At 43.3% G+C, this 27,018-nt stretch overlaps 1 protein-coding gene across 1 annotated transcript in view; it reads left to right on the forward strand.

Annotated features, from left to right (window-relative positions):
• The window catches only part of Lef1 (lymphoid enhancer-binding factor 1), a 105,832-nt gene that overhangs the window by 45,129 nt on the left and 33,685 nt on the right, over nt 1-27,018 (forward strand). The window contains exons 4-5 of the mRNA XM_013023740.1: nt 21,202-21,334; nt 25,483-25,573. Coding sequence (XP_012879194.1) covers nt 21,202-21,334; nt 25,483-25,573 — 224 coding nt within the window. The remainder of the gene's footprint in view (nt 1-21,201; nt 21,335-25,482; nt 25,574-27,018) is intronic.

A 27,018-nucleotide genomic window follows, 5' to 3' on the forward strand; every position in this document is an offset into this window, starting at 1 on the left:
ACACACACACACACACACACACACACACACACACACACACACACACACACACACACACCTCTTACTGGATGCTTGTGGCTCGTATCTGTAATCCTAGGTGCCATCCCTGAGTGTTTTGCTCAAGGCAGTGCTCTACTACTTGAGCCCCAGCTCCAGTTCCAACTTGTTTGCTAGTTTAGTGAAGATCAGCGCCCCACAGACTTTCCTGCCAGGGCTAGCTTCGAACCACTGTCCTCAGATATCAGCCTCTTGAGTATCAAGGTTTATAGCCACCGGCGACTGTCTCAACACTCAGACTTTTATTTCCAAGTAACCACCAAAAAACTAGAAATGGAAGTGTGGCTCGCGTTGTAGAGTGCCAGCCTTGAGCCAAAAAGCCAAGGAAGGGAGAGAGTAATAAGAGTAATGAGAGTAATCTATGAGTATCTAAGAGTAATGGTACCAAGTAAATAAATAAAAAAATCTCTGCTTGAAAAAAAAAAAAGGAAGTTTTTGCCTCAACCCAAAAAGCAGCTCAAGAATGGATTTTAGACCACGACAATAAATGTCTTGTCGCACACAGCCCAGAAAACAGGTCTGGTGGATGTTGTGCTTTGCACTGTCTCATTAAAGAAAATGAGCCAAGATTGATCTAATTACCTCACACCCATTCAGCACATTTTGCCCACTGCACCAGGCATAGTGGCCCTCTCCTGCCTGCCCCAGATGTTTGTTTAAATTGTTCACATGAGTCATTCTGAGAAAGAGCTTTAAAAAAAAATAAAGTAAACAAACCACTTGAAATCTTTGTCTTCTACCTGATAATCATCTGGAGAAGCATTGTAATTACCTGGGGGGGGGGGTACTTACATTGACCCCAGGCTTTGCCAAACCTGAAGTGGCCTTCTTAAGAAATGGAGAAGGAAGGTCTTTCTGTCACTTGCAGGATGCCTGCTAGTTGTCAGGTGGGCCAAGACATTGACCTTGTCATTACAGGCAATTACAGTGTCACACTGTCTTATTTCCATAGGAAACATATGGAGGTTGACCATTGTCACACATCAAATCTGTTGAGTATTTTTATGTCACTGTTGAGCAAATGTAAAAAATTATAGAGTTTTTTTTAAAATTGTAAAACAGGCTTTCAAAATCATGAACTGAGAGGAAAGCATATATTCTTCAGTATCTTCTAAACTAGCATGAAGTAAAAAACAAAAACTAACATAAAGAGTGGCTCACACAGAAGGTTGAGACCTGAGGATCATGGTTCAAAGCCAGTCCAGCTAGGAAAGTCTGTGAGATTCTTATTTCTAATTAATCATCAAAAGCTGGAAGTGGAGCTGTGGCTCAAGTAGTAGGGCACCAGCCTTTAACAGAAAAGCTCAGAGACAGCACCCAGGCCCTGAGTTCAAGCTTGGGTGATCTCAGTTCAAAGCCAGTCCAGGCAGAAAAATCTGAGACACTTTCAGTTCCAATTAACCACCAAAAAGCTGGAAGTGGAGGTATGACTCAAGTAGTAGAGTGCCAGTCTTGTTATAGCACCCAGGACCTGAGTTCAAGCCCAGTACTTGCATCAAAATAAAATAGTTTCTAATATAATGTAGGTAGAAATCATTATCCACTTTTATGATATATTTATTGATTGGAGCACAGACTTTGGGGGGGAAAGACATTTAAGTTTGACTCCTTCTAGTTAGTTAGCTGTGGAGTCTTGGTTTTAACTCCCCATAATACAGTAATGACAGTGATTTCCCAAGGTTCGCCTTGGGATTAAATGTTTTGTCAGGACAGTGCTTGGCTTCTCTAAGGGCCCCAAATGGTAGGAACAGTAATTGTGGCTCTTATTGTGGCTAATATGAAGTTGTATTTCACAAGTGCTAATTAAGTCCTGCTGTCTTCCTGAGCCTTGATTTCCTTATCTCTAAGATGGAGGAGTTGGTTGGTGAGCTTGGAAGATTTCTTTCAGTCAGCCTGAGTCAACCTCTCAGGAGCTTGGCCAGCTGCCCAGAGGAGGGTCTTCAGACCACCCTGGCTCCCTCCCAGCTTTTCCTTCTGTCTGCACAGCTTCCCCGGCCAGTTACTGCCCTGTAGGAGGTTGTGGATCAAAGCCCCGGGAAAGGTCAGGCATTCCTGGAGCTGCCCTTCTCTCCCTTCATCTCCCCCACCTTGTGCCATGTGGCCGCAGCTAGAGCTCCAAGGGGCAGGTATTTCTAGGCATTGTGTTCTAAGCTCTGGGGGGCCAGCTGAGCTTGGGAGAAGTGAGGGCAATTGTTTGGGGTCTCTAGGAAAACTTGACTATGCTTCTTTTTTTTTTTTTTTTAGATGTGCAAAAAAGGCAGGAATAGGAAGGTTGGAGGCCCAATCTTTTTTTGGAAAGGGGGTAACTGAGAGTAAACTAACTTAGAGTATATCCCATAGTGCCACTGTTCAAAATAGTGTCATAAAATACATAATCAAGGGAGAATATTGACAACATACCGAACAGAACATTAGATCACAGAACAGTATCAGAGTCTTCTCTCCCTTCTTCCTCTGTTCCCTCCGCCTCCTCCCCCTTTTCCCTTCTGCCCTCCCTCTTCTACCCCTTCTCTTTCCCCTTTTCCTCTCCTCCTCTTCTCTCCTTCCCCCTTTCCCATAATTGGATTATTGGCCAAATTATATCAAGAAAGACCAGCTCTTCAACGTGAACTACTTCAACATAGGAGTGTTCTTAAAGCAGAGCAATGGCATGAATTTACGACAGCCAACAGAGAGTGGACCTACCTCCCGAAAATAAATGCAGGCCTGCCTGATACTTATTACTAGACGCTGCCTATTGGCCGGCGGTCTTGTGCACTCATTTTCAGTAGACCTGTATGGTAACTTCCACGGCCAGCAGATAACCTTCTGTCTCAACACAAGGGAATACACAAAGTGCATGCAAGTCTCCAGGGGAGTGAATCTTTAATTGAAAGTTGAACGTCTAAAGTGGTTAATAAATGGCTTTTAAATTCGGCCTTGTGGATTTCAGTTGTCTCCCCCAGGCAGGAAGACCACAGTTCAAATGCTGTTCTCCTCCTGTCCCATTCTGCTTCATTAGCTCGCTCCACCCCTTCCCAGCCCTTGGTGACCAACAGTCTGGGGTGACCGTCATCGCTCCCCACAAGCAGTACTGACTTCCCTTCTTTAAACCTTTTTCCAATGGGCAAGGAGTTTGCCGTGTTCTTTGCTGGCTGATTCATATTCAGTGTTTCCTTCCCAGGCATGAAGTCTGGTAAGTCTTAGCTCCATGGAGTTTGTCCCCTTGGGCCTAGAGAATGCACTCACTCATTTTTTTGCTGCACACAGCCCAGCCGCAGGGGCTCCCCAAAGGCATGCCCTTGCACCCCATGCCTATGCTGATTTCCCCATCTGACCCTTTCCCTTTAACATGGAGCCCTGTGTATGCAGCGCATGGCTGCTTCCTTCAGTACTGGCTTCCTGGAAGGGCCCAGTTGGAACTCCACCTGTTTTGTTGATGATACTGGTGTTACCAATGACATCTCCGTGGGGGCTCTGTCTTCAAGAGGCTTTTATTCTTTTTATTCTTTTGGCATGCTGAGTCTTACTTTTTTGGCAAATTGTCACTTGACTCTGAAAGTACTGTTTAGGCTACTTGGCTTAATAAATGGATTTGCTTAAAAAAGAGAGAAAAATTTTTTCTGAAGGACAGCTTTTCTTTATGTTTGCTTTTCCTAAATGCCATATAAGAATCACAGAAGTTGATTGTGACTGCTGAATTAAATATACCTAAGAGTTCTACCATGAAAAGAATGGCTTTTGAAAGCCTAATAAAAATGGATTGATCAAAGGTTCTGACAATTGCAATTTTCTAGTTTCACTAGCACCCTGGCATTTATAAAGAGTGAAATGCAGATTGCTTTTTATTTGCTTCCTTTTATTTTTTGTCTTTAAAATAGTGGTGGTGCTGCGGTTTGAACTCAAAGGCTAGGCAGGAGCTCTCACATTACAGCCACTTCTACAGCTCCTTTTTTGCTGTAGTTGTTTTTGAAACAAGATCTCATTTTTATTACTGGACCATATAACCTGGACCATGATCCTCCTATTATTCTCTCCAAGTTGCAGGGAGAATAGGCATGTACTACCATGCTCAACTTTGTATTAGTTGAGATGAGGGTCTCGTGAGTTATTTTGCCCTGGCTGCTTGCACGTGAACCACAATTATCCTGATCTCCCTGCATTTTATTTGATTTTATTATCTTATTTTAGTAGTTTAGATTATTTTGTTTCATTTTTTAATGGATCGAGGGTCTAGAGCTATGTCTTTCATAACTGAAAGCAGAAAAATAAAACCTTTGAACTTGGAACTGTCTTTTACTTAAAATAATTATCACAAGCCACGTGACTATGGTAGTTGATCTGCAGTGGCATGCTTCCCACCCTCTTCCTCCTCCTCCTCCTTCTCTTCCTCCTCTCCCTCCCCCTCCTCCTCTTCCTCCTCTCCCTCCCCCTCCTCCTCTCCCTCCTCTCCCTTCCCCTCCCCCTCCTCCTCATCCCCTCCTCATCTCCTCCTCTTCCTCCTCCTGACTTCCACCTCCTCTTCTGTCTCTCAGGTGTGTCTACAGTCTGTCCATGGTTCAACCTCCAAACGGTTCACTGCTGGTTTGCCTTTGACCATCTTCCCCTTTGTAAGAGCATGGGGGAATCCTGTGGAATTCTTTGAGGAGCAGCTGTGTAGGTGTTGTGTGTTTTGATATTTTGGCAGCACTTCTGATAGACCCGGTTTCGGGTGTTTGTGACCTGTGACAAAACAGGATGTTTGGGGTGAGTCTGACTAAGAGAAGCATGCTTGTGGTAGGGTGGCGCCCTAGACTTTGATCCCCACTTTCCTTACGACAATTCGGTCTTCTTTGTGTGTGGATTTGTCTCTAGACTTGTCAAACAAAGGACAGTCCTTCCCTCCCCCGCTTTTCTTTTTCCTTTGCCAGTCCTGGGGCTTGAACTCAGGGCCAGGCCACTGTCCCTGAGCTGCTTTTGCTCAAAGCTAGCACTCTACCACTTGAGCCACAGTGCTACTTTTGACTTTTTCTGTGTATGTGGTCCCGAGGAATCAAACCCAGGGCTTCATGTACGCTAGACAAGCACTCTACCACGAAGTCACCTTCGCAGCACCCTTTTCTCCCCCTTAGCTGGCTGGATGTACATTCTTCCGCTCAGACCTACCAACCCAGCTGTCCTGGCTAGTGCTTGGGCCTCTTCTATGTGTATTTAGTGTGTCTTCAATGGAAGCATCAAGGTTCTGACTTCCAGGTTGAGAGACTCTGCATGAGACATGGACCTAAGTCCATGTTGTCTCCTGCCCAATACCTTCCTTCCTTCCTTCTCAGGTCTTCTTGCATATCACCCTTTCTTTATTCTCCCTTCTATGACTAAATAAAATGGTAGAAATAAATGATTAAGAAATTGGTTCCCCCCTCCCCCTTTCTCTGATCTTCCGGCCTTGTGGATTGCAAGGCTGGCCGTGTGGCTGGTGCCCAGGCTACATTTAGCAGGTGTTTCCACATGTTCGCCACCAGCCAGTGTGCTGGTAATCAGTCAGGGTAAAAATACTGTTCTTGCTCACGTCATCACAGCTGGGGATGCATTGGGGGGTCGGGGGTGGTGGAATGAAAATGGAAGAAGGCAAGCTGAGAGTATCAGCTCCTCCTGGGCCACTCTTCCAGAAGGAAGTGTACTGCATTCATTCTTACAGGGCTCTCAGTCAGGTGACCATCACAAACCATCCCGTCTTTTTCCTTTTTGGTTTATCCATTTAGTGGATTCTATGAAAATATAGACAGGAGGTAGTTGCTAATTAGCCCTTTACTTCAGAAGAAATTGAAGGCAATAACTACATTTATTCAAATTTACTATACTTATACCATTTTGTGAAGTCATCTATCTCTTTTTTATTATTAGTATTATTACCATTCAGTTTTCTTACAGTGAGCTAAGGTGAATTGTAGCCTGGAGTGAGGACAGATTTCCAAGATGTTATACTGATGGTGTAATTGCATAGCTGGCCTGAGTAGTTTCTGAGGGCTGGAATGTTACATGTACCGTGTGACATGTACCATGCTACAGACGAATGAACACCATCCTGTCTAGTTAGAGCTGACATGACCAGAGTCAGGAACTAGACGAGAGTTGGGAACCAGAGCTACCATTTGAACCCACGTGGTCAGCCTTGGATCACGGAAAAAGGCTAGCCAGGAGCAGGGTGGGGAGGTATAGAGAAGCTGGGATGATGTCCCCATTCTAAGGAGGTTGAAGAGAGAATGATGGTATACCTGTTCACACACACACACACACACACACACACACTTTTTTTGTGGGCGTGTGGGTGCCAGTGTTAAGGATTGAACTCAGGGCCTGGGTGCTGCTCCTTAGATTTTTCACTTAAGGTTAGCTCTACTTTTTGGTGCTTAATTGGAATCTCAGGGACTTTCTTACCTAGGCTGGCTTTGAACAGTGATCCTCAGAATCTCAGCCTCCTGAGGCACGAGGATTACAGATGTGAGCTACCTGTGTCTAGCTAAAGTCTATTTTCTTTCTTTCTTTAATGTCAGTAACACAAGCTCATTCTCAGGCAATAATGATTCTATTGGCATCCTTCTGGGCAGTGGACAGCCACAGCAGCACTAGGAATCGATTGAAACGATTACATTGTAGAAATAGCAAATGCCTGTGATATGCTTAAGAGACATTCCCAGTTGAGAGAAAGGTGAATGAACACTGGAATGTATTACTTTTAGAGGGTGACCACTTGAAGATAAGACAATGATTGTAGTAATCTGCGCTGCTATAGGCACATCAGTGGAGACAGAAAACATTAACAATGTTGGGAAGCTGTTTATTTTCTACCTGGGAAGCTGCCTGGCAAAAATGGCACCTGCTTTCTTTCTCTCTTCCCCTCCCCACACAGCTGCTACGCAGTAGAAGAGAGAGAAAATATTTTAAGCCCATCCTCATTACTTTCCCGTTCACACCCCTCCCCCCCTGACTTTAAAAGTGATAATTGCTTGAAATTCTGGGAGAAGGTAATTTGTACTGGTAAAGCTCCCGTGAACTTGGAGCAAGGCTGCTTTCTATAGTGGTGGCTTCTTGAATGGCTGTTGGCCTTACCACCCCGAGAGTCTGGGACTTGGTGGATGGTAGAAAATAACTTCTGGATATTAAAATTTAAAAAATCTGTGGATAGTTAACAGGAGGCTGTGGTTTGGAACTTCAGGGAATAGAATGTCTTTAGTGTTTTCTGGATTAAAGTTTACAATACCTATGAGTGGTAATATCTACACTTAGGGGTTCTTGTTTTTATCATACCACATGTGTCTGTGTGATTTGAATTCAGGACCTAGTGCTTTAGCCAGCTACCTTGCTTCATTGGTAGTCTACCACCCCGCCAGCTTGGTTTATTGGAGATGAAGTCTTGCAGACTTTGCTGCCCAGACTGACTTTCAAACCAAGATCCTCTAGTCGCAGCCTCTTGAGTAGGTAGGATTACAGACATGTGCCACCAGCACCTGGCCCTACCTTTGTTTTTAATGTTTACACCATACTTTTCCTGTGCCAGTGGTTTGCATATATCAATATGTGGGTCTTTCGGGGGGCATTCCAGGTCTTTCTGTGATTTGCCAGAGGCCACCTAGCTGGTGTTGGAAGTGATATTCAAGGCCCAGCTGCGTGGGCCTGGAGTTCATCCTTGCTTATCTGGAAGACAGTCTCTCCCCTCTTTGATTTTCAGTTGCAGTCTCTGGCACATTAACTGTGATTAGTTTTGGGCTGTTAATTATGGGGCTCAGGCTCAAACACCGAGGCCTTTCCAGAGCCTGGATCTCTCTTTCTTTCCCTGCCTTCCTGAGTTAACTAGTTCTAATACATCGTGCCTCAGCGTTGAATGTTCACAGAAGATTCAACAAAATAACTGTGGTCTATCGAGATCCTTTGTTATTGAAACCACATCTCCCAGGTAGAAATGTGGAATCTTTGTGTCTAGTAAACTGGGGACCCAGGAAGAAACCTATTGAAGGAGTGCCTGGTCAGGATTCAGTCCTGTGTTCTTTGTTGCAGAGAGAGAATGAAAAACACCCTTAAGTGTGTGTTTGAGATCTTTACTCCCGATTCTGTTTAACATAATTAAGAGGGTTAATAGGGATTGGAGTGGGAGGGAGAGGAGGGCCTTGTAGTACAACCAGAAGGACTTGTTTGCTTGTTGTCTGTTTTGTGTGTGTTTGTTTTTGCCAGTTACTGGGGCTTGAACTCCAGGCCTCATACTCTTGTTTTGCTCACTAAGATAACAGACATGAGCCAAGCTGTAATCCCATAGCTTTCTTAAGGAATATTAGAGTCTTGGTGCATTTTTCTATTTTTAAAAAATGCAGCATTTTAAAATATAGGAAAAAGATGAACTATCCAACTAGTGGGTGGGGGTAGGAGAGAAAAATGAGAGTGTGAGGAAAGGGGTGACATTGTCCAAAAAGAAATGGACTCTTTACCTGCCTTATGTAACTGTAACCCCTCTGTACATCACCTTTACAATAAAAGAGTCCCTGTCTCAACAAAGAAGCTGGGCATGGTGGCTCACGGATTCACTGTAGTTACACTGGGATGCAGGTGGAGAATCGTGGTCCAGAGGCAAAAATGGGAAACATCTAAAAATTAATCTGAAGCAAAACAGAACTCGAGGTATGGCTCAAGTAGCAGAATGCATGCCTACCAAAGCATAAGGCTCTGAGTTCAAACCCTAGTAATACTAACTAAACAAATGAAACCAAGCTAGGCTGCCTGTGTGCTCTACTCATTCTATTCTGGATATTTTATATAAATGGAATCATGTGGCTTTTGGTGTCTGATTTCTCTCACTTAACAGATTCCAAGTGGATCTGTTGTGTATCTAGTTCATTCCTTTTTGTGGCTACATAGCATTCCCTTGCTTGCATATAACTGTTTATATATTTTGACTATTACAAATAATTCTGTTACGAACATTTGTGTGTTAAGTATGCGTGTAAGATCTCTTGGATCTTAACAATAGAATAGTTTGATAGTTTGATTCTGTGTTTAACCTTTTGGGGTTTCTGTTTGCTTGTTTGGTGTGTAACACTCCTGGGGCTTATACTTGGGGTTTCTTGCTCTCCATAGCTTTGAAGGTCAAGGCTGGTGCTGTACCACTTGAGCCATACTTGCACTTCTTGGCTTTTTCCTAGTTAATTGGAGATAAGAGTTGCTTCGATTTGTTTGTCCAGGCTGGCTTTGAACATCCGTCCTCTGATGTCAGCCTCCTGAGTACCTAAGATTATACAAGCATGAACCACTAGAACCTTCCTTATGTTTAACCGCTTTGAGGAACTTTCATTTTCTGGTCTGTCTTTTGTGGAATTTTTTTTTGGGTGGGGGTGAGGAGCAGTCCTGGGGCTTGAACTCAGGACTTTGCAATTGGTAGGCATCCAGACTCTGACAGTAGGGTAACGTGCTTTCCCTCCATGGCTGTGAGTGGCCCCCCCCAGCTCTGAACACAGACCGACCATGGAACTCAGAGCCATGCTGCCCTGGCTTGTGCTACCACAGGTGACTCCAGGCTGCCTTTTCTGAACCTCTGCACTGGCGCTGGTGGCTGCTACCTCCCGCAGTGTACACTTGTCAGCTGAGTTTGTTAGTAAAAGTTAATTGGGTGGTGGCAATCTGGAGCAGATTTGAGGTGCGTGCATAAGTGACCCACCTCTGCTACACCAAAGGAGTAACCCCAGTGACATTTTATCGGGATGATTGCATCCCATCTGTAGGTTTGGCCTTCAGTCCTGATGGCAGGTACAACTTTATAGGATCCTGAACTAGAAGAAATCAAGTTAGTAATACATTTGGGGACAATTGGGATAATTTAATTTTCCATAAGCGTCACTGATGTTCCTTCAGTGTATCTGCCATGTCATGGTCCAGCAGCAGCCTAGCAGTGTCAAGTCATCTTAAAATAATTGATTGTTGCCAGGTGCCAGTGGCTTACTCCTGTAATCCTAGGGAGGATTATTCCTTACTCCTATAATCCTACTCAGGAGGCTGAGATCTGAAGATCATGGTTCAAAGGCAGCCTGGCACCAGGAAAGGCCATGAGACTCTTACCTTTAGTTAACCACTAAAGGTATGGCTCAAGGGGTAAGACTGCTAGCCTTGAGCAAAGAAGCTAAGAGACAGTGTGCAGGCCCTGAGTTCATGCCCTAGTAGTAGCAAAAAAGGGGGCAGAGTGTAGACATACACGGGCTGCATTGGTTTTGACGCTAGGAATCCAACATTGACAGGTGACACATTTCAGTGTCCCACAGGACCTGTTCACCTGTTTCCTCCCCTACCCTTCTCTCAGCCTGCTGTGTTCATGGGTCATCACAGGGTTATATTATCCTGATCCCTTGGGATTATATTTTTGTCCCTACTTTCTGGATGAGCCTTTTTTTTTTTGGCCAGTTATTTACATATACAACTTATGTCCACTCAAACACAATCATAAGTACCAGTACTCAGATGGGCCAGGCAACTCATAGCAAGGAAATAAATGGAAATATCCTTTCGGCACTTTAGATTGACCATATTATCACATAGAAGAAATAGTCTTAAGAAAAGTCATCTGTGTGTGCGTGTGCACGATTGTGCATGTGCACCAGCGCTGAGACTTGAACTCAGAGCTCTTTAGCTTTGTCACTCAAGGCTGGTGTTCTTCCATATTGAGCCGTACTCTACTCCTAGCATTTTGCTGGCTCATTGGAGATAGGAATTTCTCAGATTTGCCTGCAGGAGCTGCCTTTAGACTGGGTTCCTCAGATCTGAGCCTCCTGAATAGCTAGGATTACAGGCATGAGCCACCAGGCACTGAGCTTTTTTTTTTTTTGTCTTTTCTGTTTTGACACTGGGGTCAAATCTAGGACATTACACTTGCTAGGCAGTCACTTTGCTACGGAGCTACATCTCAGACCTGGGCAGCCGTTTTTAATCTAGGGATCATGAGCTACTTCATTCCCTGTCTTCTCTCTGTGAGCACTGAAGTGCTCACTCTAATCCACTGGTGTGTGGCTGCGTTTATGTATGAAAACAATTAAACAAGCCTTTTCGTTAGGGTCTCAGTGTCTGTAGCTCTTAGAGTAGCTTTGCTCCTGCCCTGCTGATCTGGCTTCTTAGACAAAGGAGGCTAGCTTTTCTTTTACCAGGGCCTCTTTGCTTTATTTGACCTTGGCATTAGCCACCTTACTTGTAATAGTTACCAGCTGCACAGTAAATCCCAAATCTGCTTTGGTTTGTTTCTTTGGTTCCTTTATGTTGACTGGCTCTAGTTCTTTCTCTTTGTTTTCAAGGGGCTGTGAGATAATTAAGTTAAAGCTTAACCTTTGTGTATAACTGTTCTAACAGAATAGCTGTACTTAAATATAAAATGCTGTTTATTCTAAACCAATGTCCTGTGCTTATAATCCTAGCCACTCAGGAGGCTGAGATTGGGAGATTAGGTTTTTGGTCCAGAAATTGCAAAAAGCTGGGTGTGGTGGTATATGCCTGTCACTTAAACGAGGCAGCAAGCGAAACTAGGGAATTGCCGTCCAGGCTGGCATTGGCATAAACACAAAGACTATTTGAAAAATAACTAAAGCAAAAAGGGCTAGGAACATGGTCTGAAAGGTTGTGTCTGCCTATGAAGTACAAGGCCCTGAGTTCACACCTCAGTGTCAAAAACAAACCAACTAATAATTAGCAAATGGCTGCCCAGATGTTGAGCGTTAATGTTGAGAACTGAAGCTCTTCTAAAATGTTCTTCAAAATAGATTTCTTTCTCCCTTCAACTCTGCCTAGTGCTTATTGAAACTTGGGCCCTAAATGACAGTGGAGTGTTCCTGGCCTTTCTCCCTGATTGCCCAGAGGAGATTAGGAGCATGTGTGCTAACCTAAACCCTTGGTCCTATCAGCACCACTGCTCTGGTGAGTGAGCGTGCACATGTGCTAGAAGCTACAGTCTCTGGATGAAAAAGACAAAACCATGGACCTGAGAATTTGACAGTTCTGAAGGTAGTTACTACACCAGTAGAGTAGTTACAACATCAACCAATAGTGATTGTAATGGCACACAGTTCTTATCTGCAAAGGATTAATTGGTGAAAATGGGGAGACAAAATGGAAAGTTAAAAGGGTATTTCTCTAAGTGGGTTTCTGGTAGCTCATTCCTGTAATCCTAGCTGCTCAGGAGGCTGAGATCTGAGGATCACATTTTGATGCCAGACCAGAGCAAGGAAAGACTGAAACTCTTCTCTCCGATTCACCACCAAAAAGCCAGAAGTAGAACTGTGACTCAGTTGGTAGAGCACTAGCTTTGAGTGAGAAAGCTCAGGGACAGTGCCTAGGCCCTGAGTTCAAGTCCCAGGACTGGCACAGAAGGAACGTTTCCTTTGTCAGGTGCCTTGCAGCACCTGAATGTAGCAGCGCTGCCCATTCCCTTGGCCTTCTCCTCCTCTCCCAACAGCATATGGGGTGGGCCTGTGGTAGTAAAACAACCCCTTTAAACACATAGGGGTCTCTCTGCAGGTCCTAGAAGAGGCAGTCAGAGGCTGGAAACTCAGAAAGATCCAACAGGCCATTGCTAGCTTGAAGGTGGAGGAGAGTACTTGTGATTCTAGCTACTCAGGAGGCTGAGCTATGAGGAGCGCAGCTCAAAGTCAGCCTGGGCAGGAAAGTCCACCAGATTCTTTATTTCCAATTAACCACCAGAAAACCAGAAGTCACACTGTGGCTGAAAATGGTAGAGTGCTAGCCTTGAATGAAGAAAGCTCAGGGACAGTGCGCAGGCCCTGAGTTCAAGCCCTGTGACTGACTATAAATAAGTCTTTGAAAAGAAGACAAGTGGTATATTTGCTTATTTTTAACTTAATTGTTTTAAATTTATACATTAAGTAGCCCAGCAAATAAAAATCAGAAAGATAGCTCAGTATATTACCACCATTCCATAATTGTAACCCACAGACCAATTTCTCTCTGTCTTCTGAAATAATTCCTTTCCTTCATATAGTTGGCTTGGATTGTCCACAATCAGCAACTCATTGTGTAACTATCTGATGATAGTTTTTGAGGTATGGTCTGGACCTTTAAGGAGAAAAATCTACCAAGTTCCCCTAATTCTCACGATAATGTTGATACATTATTTGGCTTCTTCACTGTGTTTTGCATTGGTGGCACAAAAGGAATAGGTGGTGGGCATCAATAGCTGGTAAATTATCCTAGGAGACATTGAATCCAGCAACTACACACCATTCCAGAAGAACGGAAAATGAGAAAGCAGTTCAAATTGATCATTTAATTCTTCGCCCTTGACCGCATAACTGACAAACTTTGTCTTTCCCAACTTTGGTGTTTAGTTGCTATTTCTGACGCTTAAGCATAGTGAGTATGTCACTTCCATAAAAACAAAATTGACATCACTTATTGCCATTGATAAAACATTTGAGCTTCCAAGTAAAGAGAAGAATTGTAGAAAACTACGAGCTTGATAGCTTACAGTCCTGAGACTTGGCTCATGAAAGGAGAGATAATATTAAAGAGTGTAATGTTTATAGTCTTGTCATGAAATCTCTCAACTAATGGACTAGTAGGATCCAAATGGCTTTGCAAAGTAATGCATGGTTAAAAAAAAGAACCCTCAGTGCTCAAGCCAAACCATGGAAAGTATATTTTTATGATGTGTGATTTACTCAGGAGCTACCATTAAGGAAACTTTTTGTTTTGTCAGTGAAGAAGGTCCACAATTGGCTGATAAAGCTACTAAAACAAGTCTGTTTGCGAACAGACAGTTTCTGTGGAGCTGGACTGACTGTGTAGCTTCAGTTGAATTCAAAAGCAGATTATGAAAATCCATTTTAGTGTCCCCACTAAAATGATCACTAGGTCTGGGTGCCCATGGCTCATGCCTGTAATTCTAGCCACTGAGGAGGCTGAGATCTGAGGATCAAGGTTCAAAGCCAGTCCTGGAAGGAAAATCCATCCTATACTTCTGGCTTTTTGCTAGTTTATTGGAGATAGGATTCTAATTTGATTTCCCTACCCAGGCTGGCTTGGAACTGTGATCTTCAGATCTCAGCCTCCCAAGTAGCTAGGAAGAATTACGGGCATGAGCCACTAGCACCCAGTAAAGCAGAACTCTTAACAGCAAATGTAGGGCTGCTTTCAGAGTTGATTAATATGTTTTGTGGAATTATCATCTTGTAGAGAACGTGGAGAACAGGTTTTTCCATGCTTGTCTGTTTTAGAGTAGATCTTCTAGTGGACTCATATCTAGTGGAATCAGTCTTCTCTCTAAGATTATTTGTTCCTGTCTAAATGTCTCCTTATTTAGGTCAAGGCAGGCTACATTACCCTGCGGTATGGCTTGGAACAAAGGTAGAGTGAGGACCACAGTGGATCAGGATTAGCAGGGACTTTGGTATCAAACCAGCAGCAGCGCAGCTCATCTTTTCCCCTAATGATTAGTTAGCTCTGTGTTCAAAAGGTCTTCCACATCTATAAGCATGGGGTAAAGACACCCACGTGTGTGGGGATGTGCCGGAGCATGTACAGAAGCCCTGCTGTGCTGACTGGTACTTAGTGTTCGTCCCCCTGGGACATGGTCCTGCCTATTTTGGGACGCTGTTCCAGTTGTCGGTTGTGGGGCTTGAACTCTGGGCCTGGGCGCTGTCCCTCAGCTTTCAAGGCTAGCACCCTACCACTTGAGCCACAGCACCACTTCCAGCTGTTTCTGCTTATGTGGTGCTAAGGAATCAAACCCAAGGCCTCATGGAGGCAAGGCAAGCACTCTGCCACTGAGCCACTTTCCCAGCTCCACTAGATTGGTTTTTTGCTTAAGTTGGGCTCTGAGAATGTTGGGAGTTGAGACCCCCCCCTGGGGGTTCCAGGTTATCTGGAGATAGTGCTGTGTCAGCCAGGGTGCTCTCAGAACTGGAAACCCGTTTGCATATGAAGAAAGCATTCATCATTGGTGGCTAGCAGGCCTCTCCTGCAGTCCTCTCCCTCCAGCAGGCCTCTCTCCCAATCCTCATCCTCCATCAGGCCTCCCCCGCTCATTCTCGCCCTTGAGCAGCCTCTCCTCTAGCAGTTCACCCACCAACAGGCCAGAGGCCTTAACCTGGAGTGAGTTGAACCACGCTTTTTCAGTCCTTCCCAGAAATCACAACGTGGGAGGCTCCCCAACTTTCATGGCCACCTTGAGCTCCTGCCAGTGGTGAGTGGGTCATTTCTGGGAATGCTGCTTTTGGGGGTGGCTTCTCAGATCCCTAAGTGGCACCCACTTTGTGTCCACAGGAGGTGTGGGCTTTATTGGCTGTGATGCCCTCCAGGTTCCTACCTGCAGGGATCGGCCTGGGCGGCGGCCAAGCAAAACTTCTCAGGACAAAGTCCAGTCTTGCAGAGAAAGGCAGTGGTTGAGGTTCTGCAGCTCTGACCGCTTCTCCTGAGGCACTTCTTTGTCAGGTGTGATGCCTGTGCTTAGAACAGAGACCACACAAGGCATTTCATCGATGTCATCCACAGTCAGGTGTGGCCATGGTGGTCAACTCAGTGTCCAAAGATTTTACGAGCCTGGCTCATCAGGGAGGCCGCATGGAATGAACTTGGCGGCAGGAGCTAGACTTGTTGCCTTTGAATCCTGGCTCTCTACACATGAGCTGTGTGGCCTGGGGAAAGTTACGTAGCTTCTCCACGCCTCTTGCCGGATCTGTAACAAGAGGATAGTAGGAGTTCTGTCTCAAAGGTGTTTGTGAGGATGATGTGTTTACACAGTAAGCCCTTGCAGGTGGTAGATGCACTGACGTGTGGCCCCATGGTGCGTCTTCCAAGTTGAACTCAGGGCCTGGGCACTGAGCCTCTGAGCCTCTCTGTGCTCAAGGCTAGCGCTCTACCACTTGAGCCACAGAGCCTTTTCTGTGTATGTGGTACTGAGGATTCAAACCCAGGACTTCATGCATGCTAGGCAAGCACTCTACCACTAAGGTACATTCCCAGCTGAAAGAGAGCTTCTTTGCTGGAAGAAGCCTGGTGTATTTCCTTTTCTTTCTCCTGCACCTGCGTCCCCTACCCCTCACTTCTGGATTTTTGGTGGTTAATGAGAGATAAGAATCTCAGGGACTTTTCTTGCCCAGGCTGGCTTTGAACCCCAGATCTCAGCCTCCTGACTAAGTTCCATCTCGATTACTTTTCCTTTGCTTACCTGGCCAAGCTGAAAGCATCTGCAATTAGAATCTGAACACATTTCAGTCTTGAGCCTTACTTAGCCATGCTGCCAACTGAATTTAAGCAAGTAACTAAAGGGTCTTGGAGGAGGAATAGAGAATTGGGGATAAGGTCAGGTTGCTTGGTGTGTCCGATAGAGATGGAGTCATTATGCATTCTCTTACCCTGGATAATAAAACTAAGGACTCATTGGGGACACCTAGCAGTTTTTACTGGAAAGTAAAACATATCTCAATGAAGCAGAATCAGTGATTTTCCCCTGCTCCTTCCCTGCAAAGCATCTGAGTAGATATCAGGAATCTTGGGTTGTATTAAGTGAGATCCTGTGTGTATAGTACCCATCATAGGGTCAGAAACAAAGGACAAACTTCTCCACTACCTGATGTTGGTGTATCAGGCCATAGAGGGTCTCCATGCATATTGTACTCATAGCACTATGCCTTAGGAGAATGGGGTTGTGGGATTTGGGGTGCTGCCATAGTCCTGGCTTGAGCAGCTTCTTCGTTCTGATCTGTCTCTCAAGCCTCTTCCTGTCTTGTAAAACAAGGAGCTGGAGCTTGAAATGTGCATCTGGTTTCTGTAGCTTTGCCATGATACTTAGGCATAGAATGACACCCACACTGCACATTACCTGGCCCATTTCTGTCATAGTAATTGGTGCTTTCTTTTCAAATTTTGCTTTTTTGCTTTTTAATTTCAAAAACACATCGTTAGCCTGGCACTGGTGGTTCACATCTGTAATCATAGCAAATGAGGAAGCTGAGATCTGAGGATCTTGGTTCGAAGCCAGCCCAAGCAGGAAAGTCTGGGAGATGCTTATTTCCAGTTAACCACCTGAAATACAGAAATGAAACTGTGGCTCACAGTGGTAGAGTGCTAGCCTTGAGCAAAAAGCTAAAGGACAGTGCCCAAGCCTTGTGAGTTTAACCCCCAGGGTTGACCAAGTAAACAACAACAACAAAAATTGTGGTGCCTGTCTCCACTTGCAAACCTTTAGAAAATGAGCTGCGGGAGATCAGGTACCTTGTCTGCATTGGATCAGTGTTAGAATAGTGCTTGGAAAATGTTAGATGTTTAATAAATATACACGTGTGCATATTTACGCATAGATGGCTATGGTCATGCACATGTAACTGCGTGCATATACACACATGCACACATACACATATGCACCTATATGTACATATACACCTATGTACATATACACATTTGTAACTGTAGAGGTAATGTTTCATAAATGTGTCTTTCGAGACTTACTTGGTTAATGGTAGCCATTCTTCCCTTCATTTATTTCTCCACCTGAAAACATACCACATGGTTATTCTGAGATTCAAAGAAGAGCATTGACTATTTCTTCTGTATCTCTAACCAAACCGCCTAAGCCAGAGTCCCAGCCTTGTGTTTGCATGTAACCTCAAGGCATAAGTAACTTTTGAAATCCGAGGCAGAATTCAAGCCTGGGGACACTTGGCCGTAGTGTCACCGTGCCATGTATCTGCAGTGGAGGCTGGAATCCGTTTCGCTTTGTCCTTCTTACTTGGAAGAGACGGTTGGCAGGAGGCGAAATATAACCCTTAGAATTCTGCTCCCACTTACTATTGAAGATTTCGTATTGCTTTTTATTATTTGGCTAGGAAAATGGACGTAATCCTTGTTGGCTTTAACACACCTCGTAGTACCGTTTTCACGATCCGTCTTGCAAAATATAAGACAAGGCCAGGGCTTAAATTAAAATCCACAGCTCCTTATCTTCTTCCCACAGGAAAGCAAATCTGTGTTGAAAACCGTAAAATTAAGAGGAGAGCAAGGATAGCATAATTTAGCAAAGAAAAAAAAAAAAGATTTCAAGGCACCAGATTCTGAGCTCTATGGCTGGAAGGAGAGGTCAGACATTAGGGAGATGGTAATGTACGTTCCTTTAGGCGTGCTCGGGAAACAAGAAAGGCATGCAAAGAAGTGTGTGTGTGTGTGTGTGTGTGTGTGTGTGTGTGTGTGTGAGTGAATACATATGTACATATATGTGTGTAAATACATAAGTACATATGTGTATTATCAGAAGGTTCTGCAAAAAATATCTTTGTAGATCATTTGACAATTATACTTCTTTGAGACTTTGACAATGAAAGTCAAAGAAATTCTAAGATGCAGTTGAAGTATATTTTCAGCATTCAGGTGTTGATTTTTTCTATTTTACATAATTTTAATTTCAAAAATTTTTGTGTTATTGTAGAGGTGATACAGAGGGGTTGCATTTATATAAGTTGAGTAATGAGTACATTTCTTTTTGGACAATGGTTACACCTCTTATCTCCTACTCTCCCAGTGTTTTCCTCAGTCCCCACCCATAAGTTGTGTACTTCATTTTCCACATAGTGTCCAGTAAGTATCACTGCTGCATTTGTTTACCCTTTGTCCCTCCATTTTTGTGCCTTCTCTTCCCTCCCAAAGACAGATAAATGAACAAACAAGACAAAAAGGAAAGGATAACAGTGACAAAGAAAAAAACCCTCATTTCCATTTCCTGGATAATTTATATTATTTTTTCTATGTTCTATTCATTTTATATTTAATGTTTTTATTGTCCCATTTTATACTTTTATTATCTTTAACTGTGCAAAGAGGTTTTGGTTGCACATAGCAGTTTATGAGCAAAATGCATCTTGATCAATGTCACCTCTTTATAACCATTTTAAAAGGGATTTATAATAATATCCTTTTACGCAACCGCCAGCATTCTAAATTCCTTGTGTTTAAGAGGCTCATTTCATATATTTGTCTAACCACATCATTAACACTTGAAAAGCATTAAAAGATTTTTTTCTTTGGTAACCTTTTACACATTTATATGCATGGATGTTTGTACTGAGGTATGTAGGGGAAAAAATTGTGTGGCTTTGATAATGGTGCTCTATTTAATACATGCCAAGGGCTATATGAGCCATGCAAGTTTTGCCATTAGAGATGAGCTGGTAATTATAAAGTAGAGAAAAATCTCATGTAGAAATTACAACATTCTCCAAAAATGTGAGTTCCACCTTTTATCTCCACTGCCCCCCACCTCCATATACGCATACGTTTCTCTATGCTGGGGAGTGCCATGATAGAGTACAAGGAGAATTGGAATTTACTAGCATGTCTTCTTCTCTGCCATTAGAGCCCCATGCTTCCACACGTAATTGGGGAAAATCATCCGATGTAAAATGACCGTGTCCCTGGGTGTCACCCCCATACACCAAGGGTATGGTGGGGATCACTCAGCCGTCTGGACGCAGGCGTGGATTTTTAGCAATTCATGTTTCAGTCATAATTTGTTTTTCAATTGTGGATATTGGTTTCTGGAGAAAGCTGTATCACATGTATCTTAGGACTGTAAAATCGCCCTAATTTTCAAACTAATTGCAGGGAAGACATACCTGAACTTGGGAGTTCATTACATCCTGTTCTCCTAAAATCCACGCTCCTCATGGCTATGGTGTTTCTAAGTGGAGAGCTCCCCAAGTAGTAGATGGGTTTAAAATCATCCTTTACATGTATGTTATTTTGTGGAGTTCCTTTCCTTTGGAGGAAGAGTGGAATTTCTTTTTGTGTTCTTCTTTATCTTTTTTTTTTTCATTGACAAACATAACTGCATGCATTTATTGTATCCTAACATGTCTTGAAGTATCTATATGCCATGGACTGGTCAGATCTAATGAATGAATGCATGTCTTAACTGCACAGAATTATTTTGTGGTGAGAACACTTAATATGCACTCTTCATATTTTTCAAGGATAGAGTATAATGGGGCCAGGTGTGGTGCCACATCATGCTTGTAATACCAGCACTTCAGCAGCAGAGGCAGAAGAACCATGACTTTGAGGCTAGCTTGGGGCTACCTGGCAAGACCCTGTCTCAAATAAACAACAGAAAAGCACAATATATTTTTATTAGCTAGAGTTCCTTTAAAATGATCCCCCTTTTTTACCTGACTGATTTACTGTATTTGGGGCAGGGAGTATTGAATTCAGGATGTTGTATTTGCCTGGCAATTGCCCCTGGGCTACTTCCCAGCCCCATAACTGATTTACTTGGTCAGAATTTTCTTGGAGATGGGGTCCCTTCAACTTTGCGTGTAATCAAAATGATCACAGATTTCAAATTGATGAAGTCCAAGTACTCTGAGTTACATAGTTTTTCATTTCCAAGTTAAATAAGAAAATTGGTGTGTAAACCAGTGTTTAGATGAAGTGTGCCAAAATATAAAATGTAAACAACGTATTCTTTCAAGCCATGTTTGTTTGTTTGTTTGTTTCTGTTATGCAGTCACACTCAAGAGTGGAAATTTTAGCTAGGTGCTCCTCCCTGTAATCCTGGGGCAGGAAAGTTTGTGAGACTCTTATCTCCAATAAACCTCCAGAAAACAGGAAGTAGTGCTGTGGTTCAAGTGGTAGAGTGCTTGTCTTGAGCTGAAGAGCTCAGGGACAGCACCCAGGCCCCAGGGCCTCCTCCCTTTGCTCCCCTCCCCAAATAAGAGTGGAAATTTCCCCTTGTCTAGCTAGTCCTTCTGGAGCAAAAGATGGACTTAGTAGATATAAAAATCTGATGAGCAATCAGTTTAACAAAGCTACAGGATGCAAAAATAATAGTAAAAGTATGTATTGTGGTTCTTACCAGATGTACAGCTATAGAAGTAAGATTTTATAAATTATGAATCTATACTTACTGAGTTCCTTCACCTTGATCCTTCAAATTGGCAACATTCAGTCATTTATTTGTTCTTAGGACAATTTCATCCAGGCCACTGGATGATAACAGAATAGGCAAGGCTATTTCCTATGGGAAAATGCTGAGAAGGGTCTGTGAGATGGCTTTGGTTGTCTTAAGTCTGGAGAAGAATCTGTGCTGCTGCTTGGTTTCATCTGGGGAGAGGAGACGAGAGTCAGGTACCTGTACTAATGGTGGACCCTGTGCTTACTTCACAGTCAAACAAAGTGCCCGTGGTGCAGCCCTCCCACGCCGTCCACCCCCTCACCCCCCTCATCACCTACAGCGACGAGCACTTTTCTCCTGGATCCCACCCATCACATCTCCCATCAGATGTCAGCTCCAAACAAGGTGAGAGGCTGCTTCTAATCAAGGAGCCAGTTCTCGCATTTCATTGCTTAGTTCTTTAGAAACCCATAAGACCCAGTCATTGGTTGTTTTAATTTCTCAGGATTAAAAGCAGAAGAGCCAGGTGAGGGTCCTTTTCCAAGTGACAGCTCTGTAAATCCACAAAATACACTAAGGTGTTGTACAAATGGACTACTAATTCATTTATCTGCACTTGTTTATCTAGCCATGAACAGTCCTCTTCTGACCCTATCCTTGGGGGATACATTCCTAGTCCCCCATTAGATGGCCTAAAACAAGGCAGAGTGATGAACCTTCAAACAGACTCTTTTTTTTTTTTTCCCCACCGTAACTAAGTACTTGGTACAAATCATGGCTATGACTTTTGGCAGTGTGAGGTGAGACAGCAAAACTAACACAACTTATATTTTCCTTCTTCAGAATTTCACAGATCAGAGATGTATTTTTATCCTGGAACTATATATATATACACATACACATATTCTTATTGCTCTAGAACTTTCACTATTTGACATAAAAACATACTCTATGGCTTTACTCTGGCTTATTCAAATAACCAACTCTTATGTTTAGGATCTTTTTAAAAAAAACAACAAAAGAGTTATTTGTAGACAGTATCTGTACAACACAGACAGTAGATCACTCGGTAAGATGCTCTAGATACCTAGTAAGTGACTTAACAGGTGGAGATGGCCTGGAACCAGGGCCAAAGGGATTTGTCATGCAGGGACTGAATGGATCACACCCTGTCTAAATGTTGGCGTTATCTCCAGTTAGTCACCAAAAAGTAGGAAGTGGAGCTGTGGCTCAAGTGATAGAGAGGCTCCCTTTAGTGGAGAAAGCTGAGCTAGCACTCAGACCCTGCATACCATCACAATAGATAGCCAGATGGATATATAGAGAGACACCAGTCACTTCGCATAGATGCTTCTAGATTGGCCTGTTTTCATCCTTCCAGGCTTTCCTCCACCTTGTTTTGTTTGTCAAGAATAAGAACCTTCAGGGCTGCGAATGTGGCTTAGTGGTAGAGGGGGCTTGCCTAGTGTGCATAAAGCCCTATACCACATACACAGAAAAGGGCAGAAGTAACACTGTGGCTCAAGTGGTAGAGTGCTAGACTTGAGCAAAAGCAGCTCAGGGACAGTGCCCAGGCTCTGAGTACAAGTGGTGAGACAGGAAATGATGGTGGGGCAGGTCTTAGGAAGCAGGCTGAGTATGAAAGTGAGATCAGTAATAGGATGTTGAGGCTGAGGGTGTGGCTTGGCCTAGTAAGTGGCAGCTCTGGGTTTGACTACCTGTCCGGGCCCCTCTCTATACACCGAGACACCAAGTGTTATTTTAGTCACAGTGTGTTTAACTGTTTTTATTCGGTATCTGCAGGCGAGACACGACACAGGCAATTTAGTGTACGGTACAGTCCTTAGCCCAGGGTCTGAGCTGGAATATACATCTGGGAACCATAAAGATGCAGATGACAAGTATAGATTTAAAAGTCTCGAGCAACTAGCAAAAAAAAAACAACTCAGCAGTGTATTTTATTTAGTTTTTACAGTATTTACTTTACAATTAAATAGTGCTTTCTGTGTCCTAGGTCTTGTTTTTGAAGCACTTTGAAGTATTCATTAAAGGATGACAAATCATGGTTCAGCTGTTTTTCCTCCCAAGAATTCTAGGACAATTCACTTTTTAAAAACATGCACGTTTGTTGGCTAGTAAATACATTCGTGTTTTCTGTTTTCATCTCTTACTGCTCTCCTGAGAGAGTTTTGCCTGCTTATATTTTATATCCTTGCATTTTAAACTTCTTTTGTTTGCTTTTTTAAACAAAATCTACAGAACTACCAAGAAGAGACCAGTGGCAGGGCCTGAAATTCCTTCCTTCCTTCCTTCCTTCCTTCCTTCCTTCCTTCCTTCCTTCCTTCCTTCCTTCCTCCTTCTTCCTTCCTTTTTAAATTTTCTTTTTCTTTTTTGTTGATCTTGGAGCCTAGGCGTTGTCTCTGAGCTTTTATTTTTTGCTCAAGGCTAGCACTCTACTACTTTGAGCCACAGCAACTCCATTTTTGGTTTCAAAGGGTTAATTGGAGATAACAGTCTCATGCACTTTCCTGCCTGTTTGATCCATGATCCTCAGAGCTCAGCCTCCTGAGTAGCTAAGATTATAGGTGTGAGCTGCCAGTACAAGGCTTGCTAGTCATTTCTTAAGACTGACTTGTTTGTTTGATTTTTTTTTTTAGAGAAAACTTGTGACTTTTGCACAGACAATACCTGTGCTTGTTTTAATATAAAGATCCTGTTTTTAATTATACATTTGTCCCGAGTTTTAGCCACCTCTGGAGATAGGCAGACTTTTTGGTTTAAGAGCACTCGCTCATTTACATGATACTGAGTTAATGTAAATCCATTTGTAAACTTTCTTTGCTCCCCCCCCAAAAAACCCCACTTTATTTGCTTTGTTTTCTTTCTGCTGCCTTCTTTTTGGGGGGTGTATCTTTTGGGTGGGGTCTCTGAAGCCAAAGGTACTGATTCAGTATTCCTAGTAAGCTAGTCAGTTTTGCTCAGAAAACAACAACAAAAAAAAGTAAGGATGGGTAGAGGAGAAGAATAGCACATCCAATACTTTAACTCTAGGCAGAACTATTCAGAAAGTGTAAATTGGTTTTGAAAGCCATTCTTGTTTGTGGAAAAATAAATGCAGATTGTTTCCCTATTAATAGTTACATCCGATTCTACCTCTCTTTCCTCCTTTTTAAAATTTTGCTAGTCATAGGATTTCAACTCAGGGCCTGGGCGCTGTCTCTGAGCTTCTGTGCTCAAGGCCATACCTCCACTTCAGGTTTTTTTTTTTGTAGTTCAGTGGAGCTAAGAGTCTTTAGGGACTTCCCTGCTCAGGCTGGCTTTGAACCTCCATCCTCAGATCGCGGTTAGGATTACAGGTGTGAGCCACCAGTGCCCTGCATGACCTACATTTATAGCAATGACTTAGAAGTTTCTCAATCTCTAAAGCTGTGCTGAATGGGTGTTGGAGACACAGTAGGTGGGAAGGCACAAACTTCTGAGAAATCTTTGCTCATAGAATCTTGGGTTCATGTTCTGCCTCTATTATGAGCTAAGCCACACTGTGTACCTGTAAGCCCATACAGCGGGGTTGGTGATATGGATCAGTATGGGGAACGGATCTGTTCCACGCAGAAGCCAGTGAATTCACAGCCACAGTGTTATGCTTCAGAATGCGCACCTGCGCTGGGTATGGAAATGGCTCTCTACCTCCATGCCTAGCTGTATGAAGCAACCATTCCCCCCCCCCCCTTCAGAGTCCCTTCCTCCCCAGATGCATTCAGTCTTGCTTGTTTATTTTATATTTCTTACATTTGTCTTCTCCTTTTTCCCTTTTCCCTCGTATGTAAGGTAAAAATGTCTTTTGGGATGAGGATTGGGTGGTTTAGTTTCCACCATTGGAGGCAGGATACTCTCCAGGAGTGTGAGCTTGGGAAACAATTGGGGCACACTCTCCTTTCCTGTGCAACACAGCTAATCCAGAACAGTGTGACCTTGGGGCCCGGAGGACTGGGCTTGATGAAGAGCTTAGTCAGAGCTGCAGAGGCAGGCAGAGACTAAGTGAATCTTATCAAGTGTGACCACTGTGAGGCCTGAGATGATTCCTAATTAATCTGCAACCCTCAGGGGTATCACATTCCCCAGATCTACGTCTCCAACAGGGAACCAGCAATGTACCTAACCCTGGAGTCCTGGGCGTGAGGCCCATTGTTGATGAAGGGCATCATTTTTCATTCTGTCCCAAACACCCATCCCCCATACTATTAACCACAGCGAAATAAGAAGTCACTTAAAATCAGCAAAATAAGTCACTTAAATTCTTCTTTCTCTGACTATTTCCTTGGCAGCGTGTTTATTCCTACAAGAATGTCTCAAGATCCATTACTGGAAGCCCCAAATGTTGAAATCCTCAGAAAAGCTCACACACTTGGTATCTTTTTATTGGATCTAATGAATAAAAATTGTTTCTGGATCATAAGTCTGAAGGACCCCACACGTTATATTGCTTGTCTGTTGTTCTGCTAATTGAATGTCCTGTGGCTCTGAAAAATTACCTATTTGTTCTTTTTTAACAGGCATGACCAGACACCCTCCAGCTCCTGATATTCCCACCTTTTACCCTCTGTCTCCGGGTGGGGTAGGACAAATCACCCCACCTCTTGGTTGGTAAGACCCTTCTGTACCCTCCAGCCAGGCGTGTGAATATATGGCCTTTCCTTTTCCCTTTGTGGGAAATGAGCATTGGGAATGATGACACTTGTGGAGGGGAGAAAAAGTTCACATCAACAAGCAAGGTGCTAACTTTATTTCATTTCAATTTAAAAGATTAAAAAAAAAACATACAGACTTTGAAATGGATTGAATCCGTTCACTAATATGTGTAGAAAATGACTGTGTAGCATTTGCTTTGAAGCTTATAGTTTTATGGATTCAATTTGTGGCTTTGGGCACTTGGTATGCCTGTACAAAGTTAGAGCTCAGAGTGGCTTTTTTTTTTTTCTTGTAGCTTTTCTTTTTCTTCTTCCCCCCCTTTTTTTTTAAATGCCCAACTTAAGACTTTTGAAACATAGATTTAGACACATGGACTATTTCCTTTTGCAAAGCAAAATGGCATGGAATTGGAGAGAAATCCAATAAAATACAAGTTTCTTTTGAAGGTTAATAAGCATTCAGTTCCATCTCAGAGATGCAAAGCACTGATTTGAGGTTGGTTTTTGTTGTTGTTGTTGTTTTATGCCAGCACTGGGGCTTGAACTCAAGGCCTAGGCACTGCCCCATTGTTTTTTTTCCTCAAGGCTGGTGTTCTACCGTTTGAGCCACAGCTTCAATTCTGGCTTTTTGGTGGCTAATCGGAAATAAGAGTCTCAAGGGCTTTACTGCTCAGGCTGATTTCAAACTATGATCCTCGGATCTCAGCCTCCTGGGTAGCTAGGATTACAGGCCACTGGTGCCTGGTTTGAGAGACTTGTCTTGCCTTTGAAATCCAAATACTAATACTCTTTATTTTGTGGTGAAGGTTTTTAAATTATAAAGGCACAGAAAATACGTATGGGAAGAAAGAACAATTAACATCTAATGTAGCCTTCTCCATCATTTGATCATCAGCACGCAGCTTTCCTTAGTCCGATTCTACACTGTCTCCATTTTCCCCTCCTCATTTCTCCTTCCTGGAAACAGAGCTGCCACTTGAGTGAACCTTTCTCTTCTTTCTCGATTTGGCTCACTGTCCCCATAGCCGACATATCCTGGCCCAGCTGTACCTGAACTTTTGACATCAGCTCTCTTCAGGAAGTAGGGGCCATTCTGCTATGGGAATGCCAGCTGATTTATTCTCACCCTGGCTCTCTCACTTTTTCTCACTTTAGCACTTGAATCGCACCGCCACTCACTGGATTTAATTATCTGCACACGTTCAAACCTAGATCCATTATTCTGTGGGAACTTAGCTACTGGGGAGGAACAATCCAGTACCAAATTGCATCACTGGTGGCTGGAAATAAAGAATATGGATGAAAATGGAGCTAGAGCAAGAACAAGGGAAAGATGCATTGCTCAGGTTGCAGAGAAACAGTTCTCATGCATTGGTCTTTTATGTCCTGACTAATACATAT

Source organism: Dipodomys ordii, unplaced genomic scaffold, assembly GCF_000151885.1.
Source record: "Dipodomys ordii isolate 6190 unplaced genomic scaffold, Dord_2.0 Scaffold70, whole genome shotgun sequence".
In the NCBI taxonomy this organism is placed as follows: Eukaryota; Metazoa; Chordata; class Mammalia; order Rodentia; family Heteromyidae; genus Dipodomys; species Dipodomys ordii.